Raw genomic sequence first — 15,235 nt, 5'->3', positions numbered from 1 at the left:
TAAAAATGTGAAAATTTGACACATAATAATAAAGAGGAAAGATTTGTATGTAAATTAAAATTTCAAAAATTCTTTCACCATTCGAAAGCTACATTCACCCCGAGTAACATAGGCTATATTAATTGCTAGAATCTCAACTTTCTGGAAATAGTAAATAGTTAGAATCTTAATCTGAAACTGAAAATCGCCTTGCAAGTCATTCTCTTCGAATCCCAAACGCGTGCCAGAGAGTCGAGTAACGAGCGTTTGCCGCTGCTTGCTGAACAAAATTTCAAAACCTGCCAAATACGCGTTTAAGAGTGGAGTACGGATCGTGTGTAGCGAACTCTGATCGGTCCCAACGCCTTCATAATCAGAGAGAACGGGAATCATAGGCTAGAGGTCGTAATCAATTTTTAGCTTATTGCAAATAAAATATAATTTCATGTTCAAAGTACATACATATGTATGGGAGAGTTCTATAAGTGTGTAAAAACGTATAACTTTTGAAATGTTTGTTTGAACCCATGCGAAGCCGGAGCGTTCTGCTAGTTTTTTTTTTTTTAAGTGGGAATAAATATTGATATGAAGATAAGTCGTGATATACCATATATTTAAGCGACGAAGATATTATGGTCAAAATTGATGTGTTTGAAAAATTCAAAAAGGCTTCGTGAATGTTCACATTGGAACATCCAAGCGCTAAGTATGCCAACATAGTAGTAGATATTGTGCCAGTTATTGCAGATTCATAAGTTTAAATAAGGAAGCATTTTGTTTTTCACTTAACTAGCTGAAGGAATATTTTCACAAACGTGTGCGAGTAATGACAGTATTTCATATATCGAAATTATGCGTCAGTTTTTGTTTAATTGCTACCGTCGTCACAAATCTAGTGAAAATGATTTTAACGTTAGACTTGCGAAATCTACAAAGTTGTAAATATTATTAAAAACCTTTTAAAGCGAAGTGACTGAATACGAGCAAAATTCTCCATAACTAAGATTTTACTTTACATTTTTAAAAAGTACATTTTCAGGAGTAGTAGTCCTATCGATGCATCATGTTCGCCTTACTCTCAGTAATCCTTAGAATGATTTTTGATGCTTCCGATTGCGTCTTGCTTCGCACAGCTTTGGTATATTTCTCCATCAGTTCAATAAATTTTTCAAACTGTTGTTTTTTTTTGTTACCACAACCTTTGTTTTTAATATAATATATTTGAAAATTTACATTCACAAATTATTTTAGAAAATTTATTTACCCAAGTTCGATAAAACTTCAACTGTAATTTTTGTGTCAGATGTGGAGATAATGTCGAATTTCGGTACTGCTATGCAGTTTAGTTGTAAACCGTAATAGGGGAATTAGAAATTATTTTCTCAACCGAATTCCCATAGTCTGATCATTTTCCAAATACGTGATAATTTAAAAAAAATATAATAATTAGCTGTTTACCTGTTTCTCAGAGCTTCCATCCTCTGAAGTTGATGCATATTCATTCGGTCCACTCATACAACGCACCAAATGAGCTAATATTGCTTTAACCCAATTGATTTTACCAGAATTAAGAAGTTCCATTAGTTGCTTTGGGTGATATTGCGGAAGTACCGGGCACGCGATGCGAGAAGCTTGAAACAATCCAAAATCAGGCATATAGTCATCATTTGTTGATTCGCAACCAGCTGGAACACTCGCACTTGAACTTCCATATCTTTTACGCTTTTCATTGGAAAGCAACTGTAGGTTAGCAGTGCTAACTTTACTTATTAATGGTATCGATGACGCAGTTTTCAATCGCATTTGCGTAGATTCGTTAGCCAAAGATCTTAAATCTTCATCACGCAGATTCCTTGAATCGAAAAGATCTTCCACACTATGCTGTTGATTAAAACGAGGCTTCCACTGTGAATAAACATGCATTTCAGAATCCATTGCTACCACCAATATTCCATCCCGAACCCACGATATTTGCATAGGTAATGGTGGTAAGCCATCTGCTGTGTGTAAGTTGATTTGACGAAGTTTCATCCAACGTATTTCGTCATTAAAATGTGGCTGTGCTAAGGAACTAGCTTTTCGTAAGATGGGCCGATTTGCTGACCTTGAGACTTTCATGGCTTTAATATTAGCTTGGGCAATATCAGATGACACCGCAGTATATAAAAGTATTTTACTCCCTACGGCCACTGTTAAAATATGCGAACCGTCTTCTTTTGATACCCAATCCAATTGGACAAGATGTTTTTGAGTTAACGGACAAGTATTTCCATTTTCCGCGATACTTTTCCTTAGTGATTGCAAAGTACTAAAACTGGGTACCGCTAATAGACCAGATGTTGAAGACGTTTTTGTTGTAAGCTCAGGTGTTGTATCTCCACTTCGTGGAGACCTGCCATCTTCTTGCGTAAAGGTTTGAAATACTTGGTTAAGACGTTGCTTTTTTTGCAATAATCGATTATCATGTAAATAACTAAGATCAATGCCATGATCAATATTCATCCGAGGCAAATGTACATTTTTTAGGTGAATCGTATCTTCTAGCACCCATTCGCTTCCACCAGAACTTTCACATTCATAAATTGCTACGCAAAGATTTATATATCTAGAGTCTGGATCACCTTTATTAGGTCGAGTAAAGCTTTTTCCATATTTGTACGCACAAGCAACTCGTCCCGAATATGCAGCACTAATATTCAAAGGCTGACCAGGAATTTCAATAGCGGAATCTTGTATTCTACTGAACATTTTCCATTCCACCCATTTATATGTCTTTACTGATATATCATCGTCGTAACTTGTCTCACATTTCCAAAAACGAGAAATTGAATCTGAACATGCTGTGACTATTATATAGGGAGCATAACAAGCTGGATAAATTGATGATGAGCTTAAATGGCCAGCAGCTGGTGAAGCGTGAACAACGTCAACGCCTTCCGGCATCGGTAGTTCCTGCGTGCAAACCTTTTCTGTTTTTATAGTCATATGTGAAGTGTCGTTACCAGAATCATTACAATTATTTAGTAAAATATTAGCAACCGACATCCTTCGTGCTGCTAAATCTGAGTCCTCGATATCTTGAACAATGTTACTATCAGGAACATACATTGCTGTATCCGATAGAAAAGTTTTTTGCTCTTTTGATGAAATAATAATGCGCCACATATGTATGGTACTCCCTTTTATAGTTTTTTCAATTATAACAATATAGAATGGCTCCTTGAATTCATAATTTTGTTGTAAATCAACAATTGCATCTAAATCAGATTCCATTCGATGTCCGCCATCAATTAACTGAGCTTGAAATACATGTAAGAATTGTGTATTTTGCCAATCGTGTTTAGCTTCGGATATTGGATCCAATTGAATTATACATCCAGGGCGTGCAGTGGACTGCTGTGAGACCACCTTTAACTTCTCATGAAATGGTGTTTTTCGCGTTTTAAATGTAGATGAAGCATTTGAATAAATTGATGTCATTGAATTCGATTTATAAAAGGAATTGACATTTTCCGACGAAGAAATCTCTGCAAGTAATGTGCGAGCATCAATTACTGCCTGATAAACTCGTAGATTCTCTCCATCACTGGCAACAAAACAAGCTGAGGGTGAATTACTACTGCTTCCCAAAGTTGTACTTGGAAGTAATGTAGGAATCCACGCTACATTGCTAAATGCTGAAATTTCAGGCGAGTTAATACGGGCTAATTCACTTACTCCCCCTGAATAACAAAGAGGACCCACAGAATCAACTCTCCATAATATTAACTCAGAACAGAATCCAGAAGGTGTAAATACGTCTTTATTGTACGGAAGATTTTCAGCATTACTGGGAGATTTCTTCTGTGATTCAGGTAAGTTGTGATGGGATGTTGATACAAGAAGAGGCAAAACCGGATGGCATGTTATGTCATTCACTCTAAACCGATGACCAGAAGCTCTGCAAACATGTCCAATGCTGAGAACTTGGGTGAACTTAGTTTTGAGTGCAAAGGTTAGTTGCCATAAATTTAATGTCCCATTGGAATGTTTTGTTACCATTGAAACAGACGGCGAAATACTACTTGTTATGGTGTTAAAAGTCTGTTCACTTATATCGGGATTGCTCACCTTATTCAAAGGCGATGAGCTCGGTGACTCCTTAAGTGATATTATTTCTTCACCTCTACTTTTCACGCTATTTGCGATTTCCCTAAAAATAAGCGGCGGAGATCCCGTATTATATAAACTAACCGTTGTTGACATAGACATGGCATCTCCAAGTGGAAATGCAAAAGGTATTCTTGTGGAAAACGAAATTTGGGCTTGGCGAAAAGATCCCGGATAATAATCGTCCAACCAATCAACTACCCATATTAGATAGCTTCCATCAATAGGATGAATTGCAAATACAAGATCGGGACTTTGATGCCAATCTCTTAATAAACATTCAATTTTCAGATCCAAAGAGTCAGCAAACTGATTAATTGTGTGGTTATTTTCGTTATTCAAAGAATTTAAGGATGCTGTATTTGACATTGAATTTGTATTTTGTAAAACCCCGATTTTATTATGGTGTGGCGAATTCTTGCAATCCTCCGAATTACTATCCTCTGCAGACAATGACTTAGACAAAGCTCTGAAAATTTTCTTTTTAGATTCGTCAGCCATGTCTGGTTCATTATGTTCTGAAATATTATTAGTAGATGCATTAGTACTCTCTTCATCAATTATTTTTTTCGTTAACTCTTGCAATATGGCTTCAGCTTGTAAAGAAAAATTAATTTCCTTGTTATTAAGCCAGTGTAAAATAAAGCTGTTTTGGTTAGAACTATCCGACGAATGCATTGAAGGAACCAGTGGAATATCCGTCTCTGCGTTAATTGAAGCAGCCAAATGGAAATGCATACCGGGAGCCATTCCAGTTCCATGAAATCCATATGAATGAAAATCATGAACACTACAAGAAGAAGGTAAGGATGGTATTGGTCCGTGAAAAGTATCAGTTATAGTATTTGGTTGATAATTAACCATTCCAGACTCAGTCTTGACATGCCTTCTTATATGAAAACAGGTTTTCATATGTTTTAATCGTTGCATAAAACGATGCTTATGACGTTGTGTTCTAAATTTTGGATTTTGTGAGGCCAATGGATCAAACTGTGTCATATTAATCAAACCATCATCCGGCAACACAGTTTCTATCCAAATGCGACAGATGTTATCAAGACAAGAAGTCACAATCATGTTGGATACCGACCCCTTCGGCATGTATTTGCTTGTTTTGCGCCAAGCAATATTTGTTACTGCACGAGGGTGGGCAATATAGACGTAGGTAAAGTTTAGTTCAGCATCATTTCCGAAACCAGTTTTGCTACCATTTTTTGAGGGAAATAGGACTACAAAACTATGTCAGCACAGATTTTAACGTGAAAAATAATCATTGCTACTCACCTTGCTTATTTTCATACCAAATTTTTACAAGTCTGTCATTTCGACCACATGTAGCGAATAGTGTACCATCAGGACTAAACGCCATATGATAAATTGGAATAGCAGTTTGACATGACCATATAGTGTCCCACGTTACGACTTCGTCTAAACTCTCATTTGTGGGAGTTTTATTTCCACGATCACCACCGCCAATTTCAAACTTCACACCTAAAAATATATGCATATATTAGTATGTCTAAGAATAGTTAGCTTTACATCTTTTATTTACCAGTGGTGCTTTCTTCGGCTTTTTCGGAAGTTCTTTCCTTCCACATTTCGATAATAGAACCGCCAGTTAAAAGCCGAGTCCCTTCTAAGTTCCATGAAAGTGTGTAAACATGATAATTACACACAAAGGAACCTGTTTGTACCCATCTGAAAAAGTGAAAAAAAGTGAATATTAATAGCTTTGTTGTGGTTGTAGACTAAAAAAACATATAAATAAATTTTTATTGGAATTAAATTTTCTAACCGTTTCATATCCAGACAGATTTTGATATTTAATAAGCAATACGAAATTTCAATAAAAATCTTTTACAAAAAAAATTATTCGTCGATTTATATGCTCACTTTGGTTGTTCTTATCATTTCGAACACGTCTGTACAAAAAATTAAGTGGATCCATTTTTATTAGAGACCATGTCCATAAACTGGATATTTATGCAGTAGAATTATCCGAAGCACCCCACAAAGGTAGTAAGGCAAGAAAAAATTAGGATCTTGGATTGGTCTGCGCAAAAAACTGGACCTCAGTCCAATATAGAATTTATAATGATATCAAAACTCAAATTGCATAAAAAATATTCAAAATTTTGGCTTATGTATTGGATGGAGTTGAGAATGCGAGGAATGCAATCCAAAGGTTGACCTCCAAAACTGAGGGAAAGTATGCAGCTAAGTTGGGAACAAGTAACTAAAATAGTGGATATACAACATACCAAGTCAACAAGTTCATACTATTTATTAATCATTTGTATACTTTTTCATATTTTTGTAATTTTTTTTTTCAAATTTTATTTTATTATAAATAAAATAATCTACTGTTTTTGCGTTTTCATAATATAAAAGTGAATCATTTGCCAAATAAAACTAATGACTCTTCAAATTCTTACTTGATGAACTTAAGGTATAAACAAATGTTTTTCTTATTGAAGACCAAGTGTACTATTTATGTGTCCATGGCTGAATATATTACCCCCTCAATAATGTATGAAATTTTTAGCAGGAAGTATGTGAAATCAACGTGTAAACCGATTTCTTTTATATTTAAATCTAAACCATATTACATACGTAATGCCGTTTAATAACGGCACATCTTATTTCACGGTTCATTTCAATGAAATTGCGCACATTTCTGCATACTCAACTCAAAAATCGTGATCGTTGCACTCAGATTTTTTTACAAAATGGAAAATGGGCGTGGCGTCGCCCACTTATGTGTCAAAAACCATATCTCAGGAACTACTCGACCGATTTCACTGAAACTTGGTTTGTAATAGTTTCCTTACATCCCAATGATATGTTGTGAAAATAGGCCAAATCGCTTCACAACCACGCCGAAATCGGACCATAGATTTTTAAGGCCTCATATATCGAACACGAGGGCTCATATATCTCGTTGCTTCTAACCTAATATTAGGGTTTCCAACTTTCAATGGACTTTAAACAATATATATGACGAATATGTGGGTCAAATTGTGTATTATATAATATAAATAAAGTTAAATAAATAAATTGCGAGAGTATAAAATGTTCGGTTACACCCGAACTTAGTCCTTCCTTACTTGTTTGTTTGTTTACATTTGAGCATTTTATACTCCCGCAACGTGTTGCTAAGAAAGTATCAAAGTTTTGTTCTCATCTTGTTTGTAAGTAAAAAACTAAACGATATAGGGTTATAAATATCAAAATGATAAGGATGACGAGACGAGTTAAAATCCGTCTGTCCGCACAAGCGTTTACTTGAGTAAAACTTCTGATCTATTAATGAAACTTCAGGAATTACACCATCTTTCATATAATGATTTTTGTTTTCTAGTGGACTTTGTGCCCGATACATGAGTCGAGTTGCATGCAATTTTAAAGCGCCTTTTTCGCAAAAAAATTTTGAATTTATTCTGCCCTGTACTCTAATTATCAAATTGTCAGTCAGAGATGACCAGCATAGTAGGGTGACGTTTTTATTGTTCTTTAATCATTTAAAAAATGGAGCACATTCAAAAAGGTAATGCAGCATGTGTATAATGTTGAAATATAAAAAGTCACCATTCGAAAAAAAAGCGCTTAATAACATTAAATAAATAAATTGCGAGAGTATAAAATGTTCGGTCACACGCGAACTTAACTCTTCCTTTCTTATTTTTATTTCTGTTTCTCCATTATTTTGACAAAGTAGTGGAATTGACAAATGACAATTTAGAGCTGGCAAAATATGTCTTCCAATAATATCGATTAAACTAGAGCATACATCGATTATAATGAGTGGAATGTTAGTTTTCAAGAAGTTTTCAGCGAAAACTCGTTTGACAGATTTTGCATAGATGAAAACACAAGTTTTCGAACGAACACCTACTTTTTCAATGAAGACATGTTTTCAATGTCGGTCCGAACGTAGTATAACTCGAATCACCATAATCCACAAAAAAACTTCGAGTTAAAGAGACTTCGAGTAATATAATTTTCAATGAAACATTAAATTTTTGAAAAAGCTGTAAAATATAGATTTATACACAGTTTTATTTATTTACTTCGCATAAACATATATTCTGTAATTTTGTTTCTTGCAGTTTGCTATTGTTTGGCTCTTGACCTCTGTATCCCATGCCTTTCGTTACATGATTTATGCAATCCATAAGTGTAATATCATATTTTTTGTTAGCCTCCATACGATATAGAGAGACTATTTTAAAATACTGCCTCGATAGTAAAATTTATATTTTGTATTATCCCCTGGTCGAAAAGTTTGATTTATGGAATGAATTTTGCATGAAATTTGACTTCTATTGCCCTTTCAAGAGTTCGAGTTCCGGAGAACTTCCGAGTTATAGAAGTTCGAGTTATGGAAGGAAATTTGTAAGAAATTTTATTTCTAAACGCTATTGCCAATTCAAAGGTTCGAGTTAGGGCGATTTTCGACTTATAGAAGTTCGAGTTATGGAAGTTCCACTATCGATGATAGAACAAATGTATATTCTACAGTATTAAATAACATATCAATATTTACAATTAGTATACTTAAATATTATAGTTATGTCACAATAAGTGATTTTCGTTTAAAAAATATATTTAAATATCATCGCTATAAAAGTACCTTTATTGATTGATTTCGCACGTGTTGCCACTATGAATATTTTGTGGAAATTAAAAATTATCAGAACTATTATGCAGTTCTTTTCAGAACTAAATCCATCTTATTTTAATTTTTTCAGTAAATAATATATTCTACTATTTAACTATCCGAACAGCGTAGCGACTCGAGTATTTCTTATGATTTTTCAATTACATTTTTATAGTTATTAAGCAAATAATTTAGAACTTTGTACCAGCGTTTGAAAAACTACGCTACTCTCGTAGCATTTAATTTTATTCTTGCTACCGCTCTCATTTTGTCGAGAGCCTAGGCTATGCTAAGCCTAGGCATAACAATATAAAAGTATGTGCTCTACTCTGCTCCGAGTTTTGTTAGTCCACATAGGCAACTCCTGTTGCTAATTCTCGGGCGATTCTCTTTTGCTGTCGCCCATTGCGTTCACACAAGCAATTCTTGTTCGACAACTTTGTTCGTGTCTTTCTCTCATTCTCTTTCATATAATTTTCTAAACTTCTTGTACGCATCGTTTCCAAGCAAAAAAAATATATTTCATTAACTAATTTTTATTGTTATTCTCCATTTTCTAACACATTTTAATTATATTATGCATATTTCTATATGTATTTGGAAATTATATACAAAATTAAATGATTAAATTCAAATTTTCAAATATATTGTATACATTAATTTTAAAATGTGCGCAAATGCAACACTGTTACGTAGCAGCGAACTGTTACGAATAAGAACACAAAGCGTGTTGCTCGAACACAGCAGACTCGGTGCGATTCTCTTCTCCTCGTCGCCCCCTCTCCTATAAAACTAAGAATTACCGCAACAGGAATTGCCTGTGTGAAAGGGGTCTTAGGTAAAAAACTATAGCTGGAGCTGGAGCAAAAAATTAAATTCTGCGCTCTGCTGCAAAAAATTGAGCACAGCAGAGCTAATAAAAATTATCATGTGCTACAGCTCTCGCATGTGATTGTTTTTTTTTCCTTCAGAAATCTTTTCGAAGTATTGCACAGAGCTGTACAATATACATTGAAGTACAGTAGTTTTCCGAAATAACGAACACATTAATTGTCAGGCCTATTCGTTACATCGAATTTTTCGTTATTTCGAGTAGAGGTATGTTTTTTTCAATAATTTTAAGCTTTTTTATAAAACTCAACATATACTACGTTTATGCTTCATTTCTACTCGGTTATATTATACACGGGTAAGTTCAACCCACATGCAAAAACACTTTTTCACCACGAGTTAAATGATCTACTCGGATAGAATATACACATTTTCTTTACGTATGTAGACGTGTTAACTCGGGTGCATAAACGAATTTAGAGTTAAGTTGAACGTCAAATCAGCTTATTTTTGTGCCGGTATATATTGTTTTGACAAATTGCATATACAGGGTTCCCATATTGCCAATTTTTCGCTAAAAACCCATACCTCACTTACTACCGAATTTTTGTGGTAAACGCCTGGTACTGTATAGTACTACAGTAACCGGTTACTGGGTACTTTTTGCACCGGTTTTTTTGTGGCCCACCCGTGGCACTGTGGGTAGTCGGATGGTGTAGCGAAAACCGGTTTTTTGCAAAAACTTCGACGAGTGGGTAGTCGGTTTTCGTAGAAAACCCGGTTTTTTTTGAGTCGGTCAGTGGCTCGTGTATTTCTGCCCGAACACTTCTCAACCGATTTATGCCGCACACCCCTTATATCTGGAAAATACGGACATATGTATAATACGTGGCAGCCCTCAATTTAATTTAATTCAGAATTTACCTCGAGTAGAGTATTTGCCGTTTATGCTTATAGGCTTTACCCATGTAGAATATAACCGTGTAGAAATGAAGCATAAACGTAGTAATATTTTCAATTTGCACATTTCTTTTGAATTTTCTCAAGTTATATGTTTAATTCTTGTTCGATGTTATTTGATTTTTTTCTCTTTCTTCATATATCTTCTTTATGTTGTTCGTTAAACCGAGTACTTAAAAATATCCGATGTTCGTTATTTAAGGTACTCAATGAAACAAATTTGGTTTTTCGTTATAAACGGTTTTCGTCAAAACGAATATTCGCTATTTCGGAAAACTACTGTACTTCAATGTATATTGCACAACTCTGTGCAATACTTCGAAAAGAATTCTGAAGAAAAAGAAAAAAAACAACAAACACATGCGAGAGCTGTAGCACATAAAAATTTTCATTAGCTCTGCTGTGCTACCGCTACGCCAGGCATAGCGCAGAATTTAATTTTTTGCTCTCGCTCCTGCTATAGTTTTTTACCTAACAAAACACGGAGTGAGTAGAGCACGAACTTTTACATTGTTATGCTAGGCAATACTGTGGCTCTCGACAAAGTGAGAGCGATAGCATAGCAATACTTCTAGAAATTTTGCTGCTACATAGTAGTAAATGAGAACCCTGCTTTGTACCAAAGCAGTTTAATCTAGATCTCAACTTTCTGGAAATAGTTCCCAGGGGAGGGTATTAAAGAGGACTTGGTGGTGGAGAATCTTTGTTCCTCAGAATCGTTTTGCAAGTCATTCTCTTCGAATCGCAATCGCGAGTACGCACTTGATAGTCGAGTACGGAGCGTGTACAGCAGCTTGAGGAACAAAAAAATAGAAATATAAAAGCTCGCACTAGGAAGTCGGAACTCTGAGCGTTCCAAACGCCTTCATAATCAGAAAGAAAGGTAACGGACATCAAAGACTAGAGGTCGTAATTAGGGATGGCAACGATTAACCATTTGATTAAATTAATCGATTATTTTCATTCAATTTACGATTTAATTGCATCGAAACACCTTTTCAAATTACTCGACTATTACTCGAGTAATTGCAAAATAATCGCAAACAGCATTTTGAAATTTAATACATTTTATGTTCATCTAAGTTAGCTAAAGGGGTCGAAATTGCAAACGGTGTAAACATAGTTAAATTCTAATATGTCAACGTAGTTTAATATCAACAAATAAATGTCTGGTAACACTGCATTTACAGTTAAGTCAAACGCATTTTACGTTAAGTTGTTTGAAGAGCAATGGCGCCAGTCAAAAGCGAAGTGTGGACATTTTTTTAATAAAATAAGCAATAACTACGTTAAATGTCAATTTTGCTGCAAAAATTTAAAATTTTCTAATAACATATCAAATATGTTGCAGCATTTAAAATTAAAGCATGCAACTGTAGCCTGGAAATTGGTGGTAAGTTGGAGCAATCGGTATTATATTTTAAATTTCTTCTAGTTATATATAAATATATGTGTACAAATTAGACTCTGCAATCTAAGAGTAAAGACAATGTTTCCCTAAGTGATGATGACACTGACACCATTTTGTGCACTCTAGTGCACAAAAGAAGGAGGAAGGACAACGATTTTACATCTCCACAAGATGAATTGAGCTTTTATTTGAATTGTCAGGTATTAGAACTAAGTCGAAACACTATTTAGGCTTGGGAAGAAATGAAAACCGTTTACCCAAACTGTACGGACTTTCAAAAAAGTATTGTCATCTACTTGGTACCTCAGTACCAGCTGAGCGGCTTTTCTCAAAAGCGGGTGCAACTGCGACCGAAATACGCAATCGTTTGACAACAATACGTTTATCGAAATTGCTTTTTCTTCAAACTTGGTTGAACAGACTTCTAAATTTGCTTGACTTCAATGAATATATATTCCTTTATGCTAAGACAAATGAATTTTTAATACGATTTTTTAATTTTATTTCCGTTTTTCTTTTTGTGTATATACGAACACAATTTGAATGTCTGAAATAAGAATATAGTCTCCTATATTTTATTGGTTTTATTTTTACGCAAAGTTGCAAACATTGGAATTAATCGATTAATCGATTTTTTTACATTAATTGCAATTAATTGCAATTATTTTTTTATATCTTGCAATTAATCATTTGATTTTTTAATCGATTAAAAAAATTTTTTGCCATCCCTAGTCGTAATCAAGTTTTAGCTCATTACAAAAAAATATAATTTCATGTTCGAATTTTCCTCATTTTACTTTTTTAAATGACATCACGCAAGAAACGGGAAGTACACACATATGTATGGGAGAGTGTGTATATGTGCGTAAAAACTATTAACTTTTGAAATGTTTGTTTGTCTGCTAGTGTATGATAACTTTATACTTTTGTGGCTTATATCCCTGATAGACGGCGGCGTTAATTCAGATTAACTGCTCTAATCGGGGTTAATCCGAGAGTTATCCCAGTTTCCTAACACCCATTTAATCACCAAAATTTTAGAGAGTTATACCCCTGACAGACGGCGGCGTTAACTTGGAATAACTGCTTTAATCGGGGTTAATTCGAGAGTTATTTCAGTTAACTCCGTTTACTAACTCCCATTTAATCCTCAAAATTTTAGAGAGTTAGTGGGAGTTCATGGCATTTTCGTTGGCAACATTATTAAACATGGCCGCTTTTTATCTATTGTGAGTGAAAATATGCAATACTGACAGATGTTTTTCAATTAAACGTAAACAAAAACATACGCATGCTAATTTTTTCTAAGATGAAAGTTCCAATAATAACGTATTTATGTCTATTTTTTAATAATTAGTGATTTTGTACTATTTATGTGGCTAACAACCGCAATAATTGTTTTCTATCCAATTTTATTTCACCAAAATGGAAATATTATTGCCAATCAGCTGTTATGGGAGTTTATAACTCGCTTTGCTGTCACCCACAAAATTGGAACTGATTAAAAGCGCTGTTAATCTAGGATAACTCTGCCGTCTGTCTAGCGTATTAGGGGAGTTCGAGACATTTTCATTGGCAACATTGTTAAACATGGCCGCTTTTGACCTATTGTGAATGAAAATATGCAATACTGACAGCTGTTTTTCAATTAAATGTAAACAAAAATATAAGAAATGAAATGATATAGCTAATTTTTTCTAAAATTGAAATTCTAATAATAACGTATTTATGTATATTTTTTAGTAATTAGTGATTTTGTACTAATTGTGCGGCTAACAACCGCAATATTTGCTTTCTATCTAATGTTATTTTACCAAAATGGAAATAATATTGCTAATCAGCTGTTTATGGGTGTTTATAACTCGCTTTGCTGCCGTCTGCCACCTACTTATTTGGAACTGATTAAAAGCGCAGTTAATCCGAATTAACTTTGTCGTCTGTCTAGGCTATTATATAAGTAAGATATGGGCATTTCCGCTAGAAGGTACACCACAGAGAAAATATTAAACATTATTAGAATTACAAAGTTTTGGCATATTTTCATAGGGAAATATTTATCTATTATATTTTAAATTTTATTTATATCCAATTAATTTTAAATTAATTCATAACCTATTATGAGATATACGAAACCCAAGTCGCATAGGAACTCCTTTTTTCAGTTCGATATTTCTACAGCATTTTGTTTTTTTTTTTATAAAATTATTATAATTTTTTTATAAAATTATTTTCTGTAGTCGGTGTCCACGATAACTCAAAAAGTTATGCACCGATCGTATTGAAATTTTGCACACTTGTGCAACATAGAATTGACTCCCAGCCAACGGTCCCAATTTATTAATTTTTGCTTCTATTCGATTTTACAGCCACAAAATGGCGCATTTTTAGGGCTAAAAACGTACTTTTTACGTTCACCGACCGTTGAAAAAATGAAAAAAAAAAAAATTCTTTTAAAAGGGCACCGTTGGCTGGGAGATATACTTCTAAAGAACTAATTTTTTTTTATCCCATGTGTTTCAGATGATTCTACGATCTTATATCCGGGACACCGCAATGTGCGGAATTCCGTTGAGTGCCTACTTCAAGTGGCTGCAACTTCGTTGATTTTCGACATTTTGTAAAACTTATTTTTTGTAAAACATATTTGAAATGTCACTGAATAATATGATAATAAAACTATTCAAAAATATTCAGTAGCTTTCTCAAAAAAAAATCTTCAAAAACGCCTTTTTTTTTGGCCCGTTATCCCATACCCTCCCTTAAGGAAACAACTTATGAATTAACTTTTGGTCTGTGTAAAACCTTCATAAGGGTATAAAGTATGCGATTGCAAATAACTGTAAGTTTTTGATCTCTTATTATCCTATATTTTAATATCCCGTGCGACATTAAAGAGTAAAACTTGTTATTTGTTATACAATGCACTCGCGAAAACATGAACACACGATAACTCGAACGTTCGGAAACTAAACGTTCGAATAAACTAGTTATGAATCACTAAACATCAAACCACATTATAATATTTTGAGTTATGCAAGAAAAATATAACACTCGAAAACTGGAATAATACGTTATCTCGAACAGGTGCGGTTTCCATTAGTTCGAGTTTTCGCGATTTGTAATTCTGGTAACTACTTAAAATTGGTCACGTGCGACGACATCGTAGGTCTTGTCTTATAAAATTGACTTAAGTATGTAAATAGATACTTCTACATTATTTAATTACACATGAGCAAAAACCGCAC

The 15,235-nt window shown here is 34.1% G+C and overlaps 1 protein-coding gene across 1 annotated transcript in view; it reads right to left on the bottom strand.

Annotated features, from left to right (window-relative positions):
• LOC105220031 (dmX-like protein 2) overlaps positions 1-15,235 on the bottom strand; it is a 111,357-nt gene that overhangs the window by 91,072 nt on the left and 5,050 nt on the right. Inside the window, exons 3-5 of the mRNA XM_054231700.1 lie at positions 5,681-5,826; positions 5,413-5,619; positions 1,438-5,357 (exon numbers count right to left, since the gene is read on the bottom strand). Coding sequence (XP_054087675.1) covers positions 1,438-5,357; positions 5,413-5,619; positions 5,681-5,826 — 4,273 coding nt within the window. The remainder of the gene's footprint in view (positions 1-1,437; positions 5,358-5,412; positions 5,620-5,680; positions 5,827-15,235) is intronic.

The sequence above is a fragment of the Zeugodacus cucurbitae genome, chromosome 5 (assembly GCF_028554725.1).
Source record: "Zeugodacus cucurbitae isolate PBARC_wt_2022May chromosome 5, idZeuCucr1.2, whole genome shotgun sequence".
Taxonomy (NCBI): domain Eukaryota; kingdom Metazoa; phylum Arthropoda; class Insecta; order Diptera; family Tephritidae; genus Zeugodacus; species Zeugodacus cucurbitae.
This window is presented reverse-complemented; position numbering and strand designations above follow the sequence as displayed.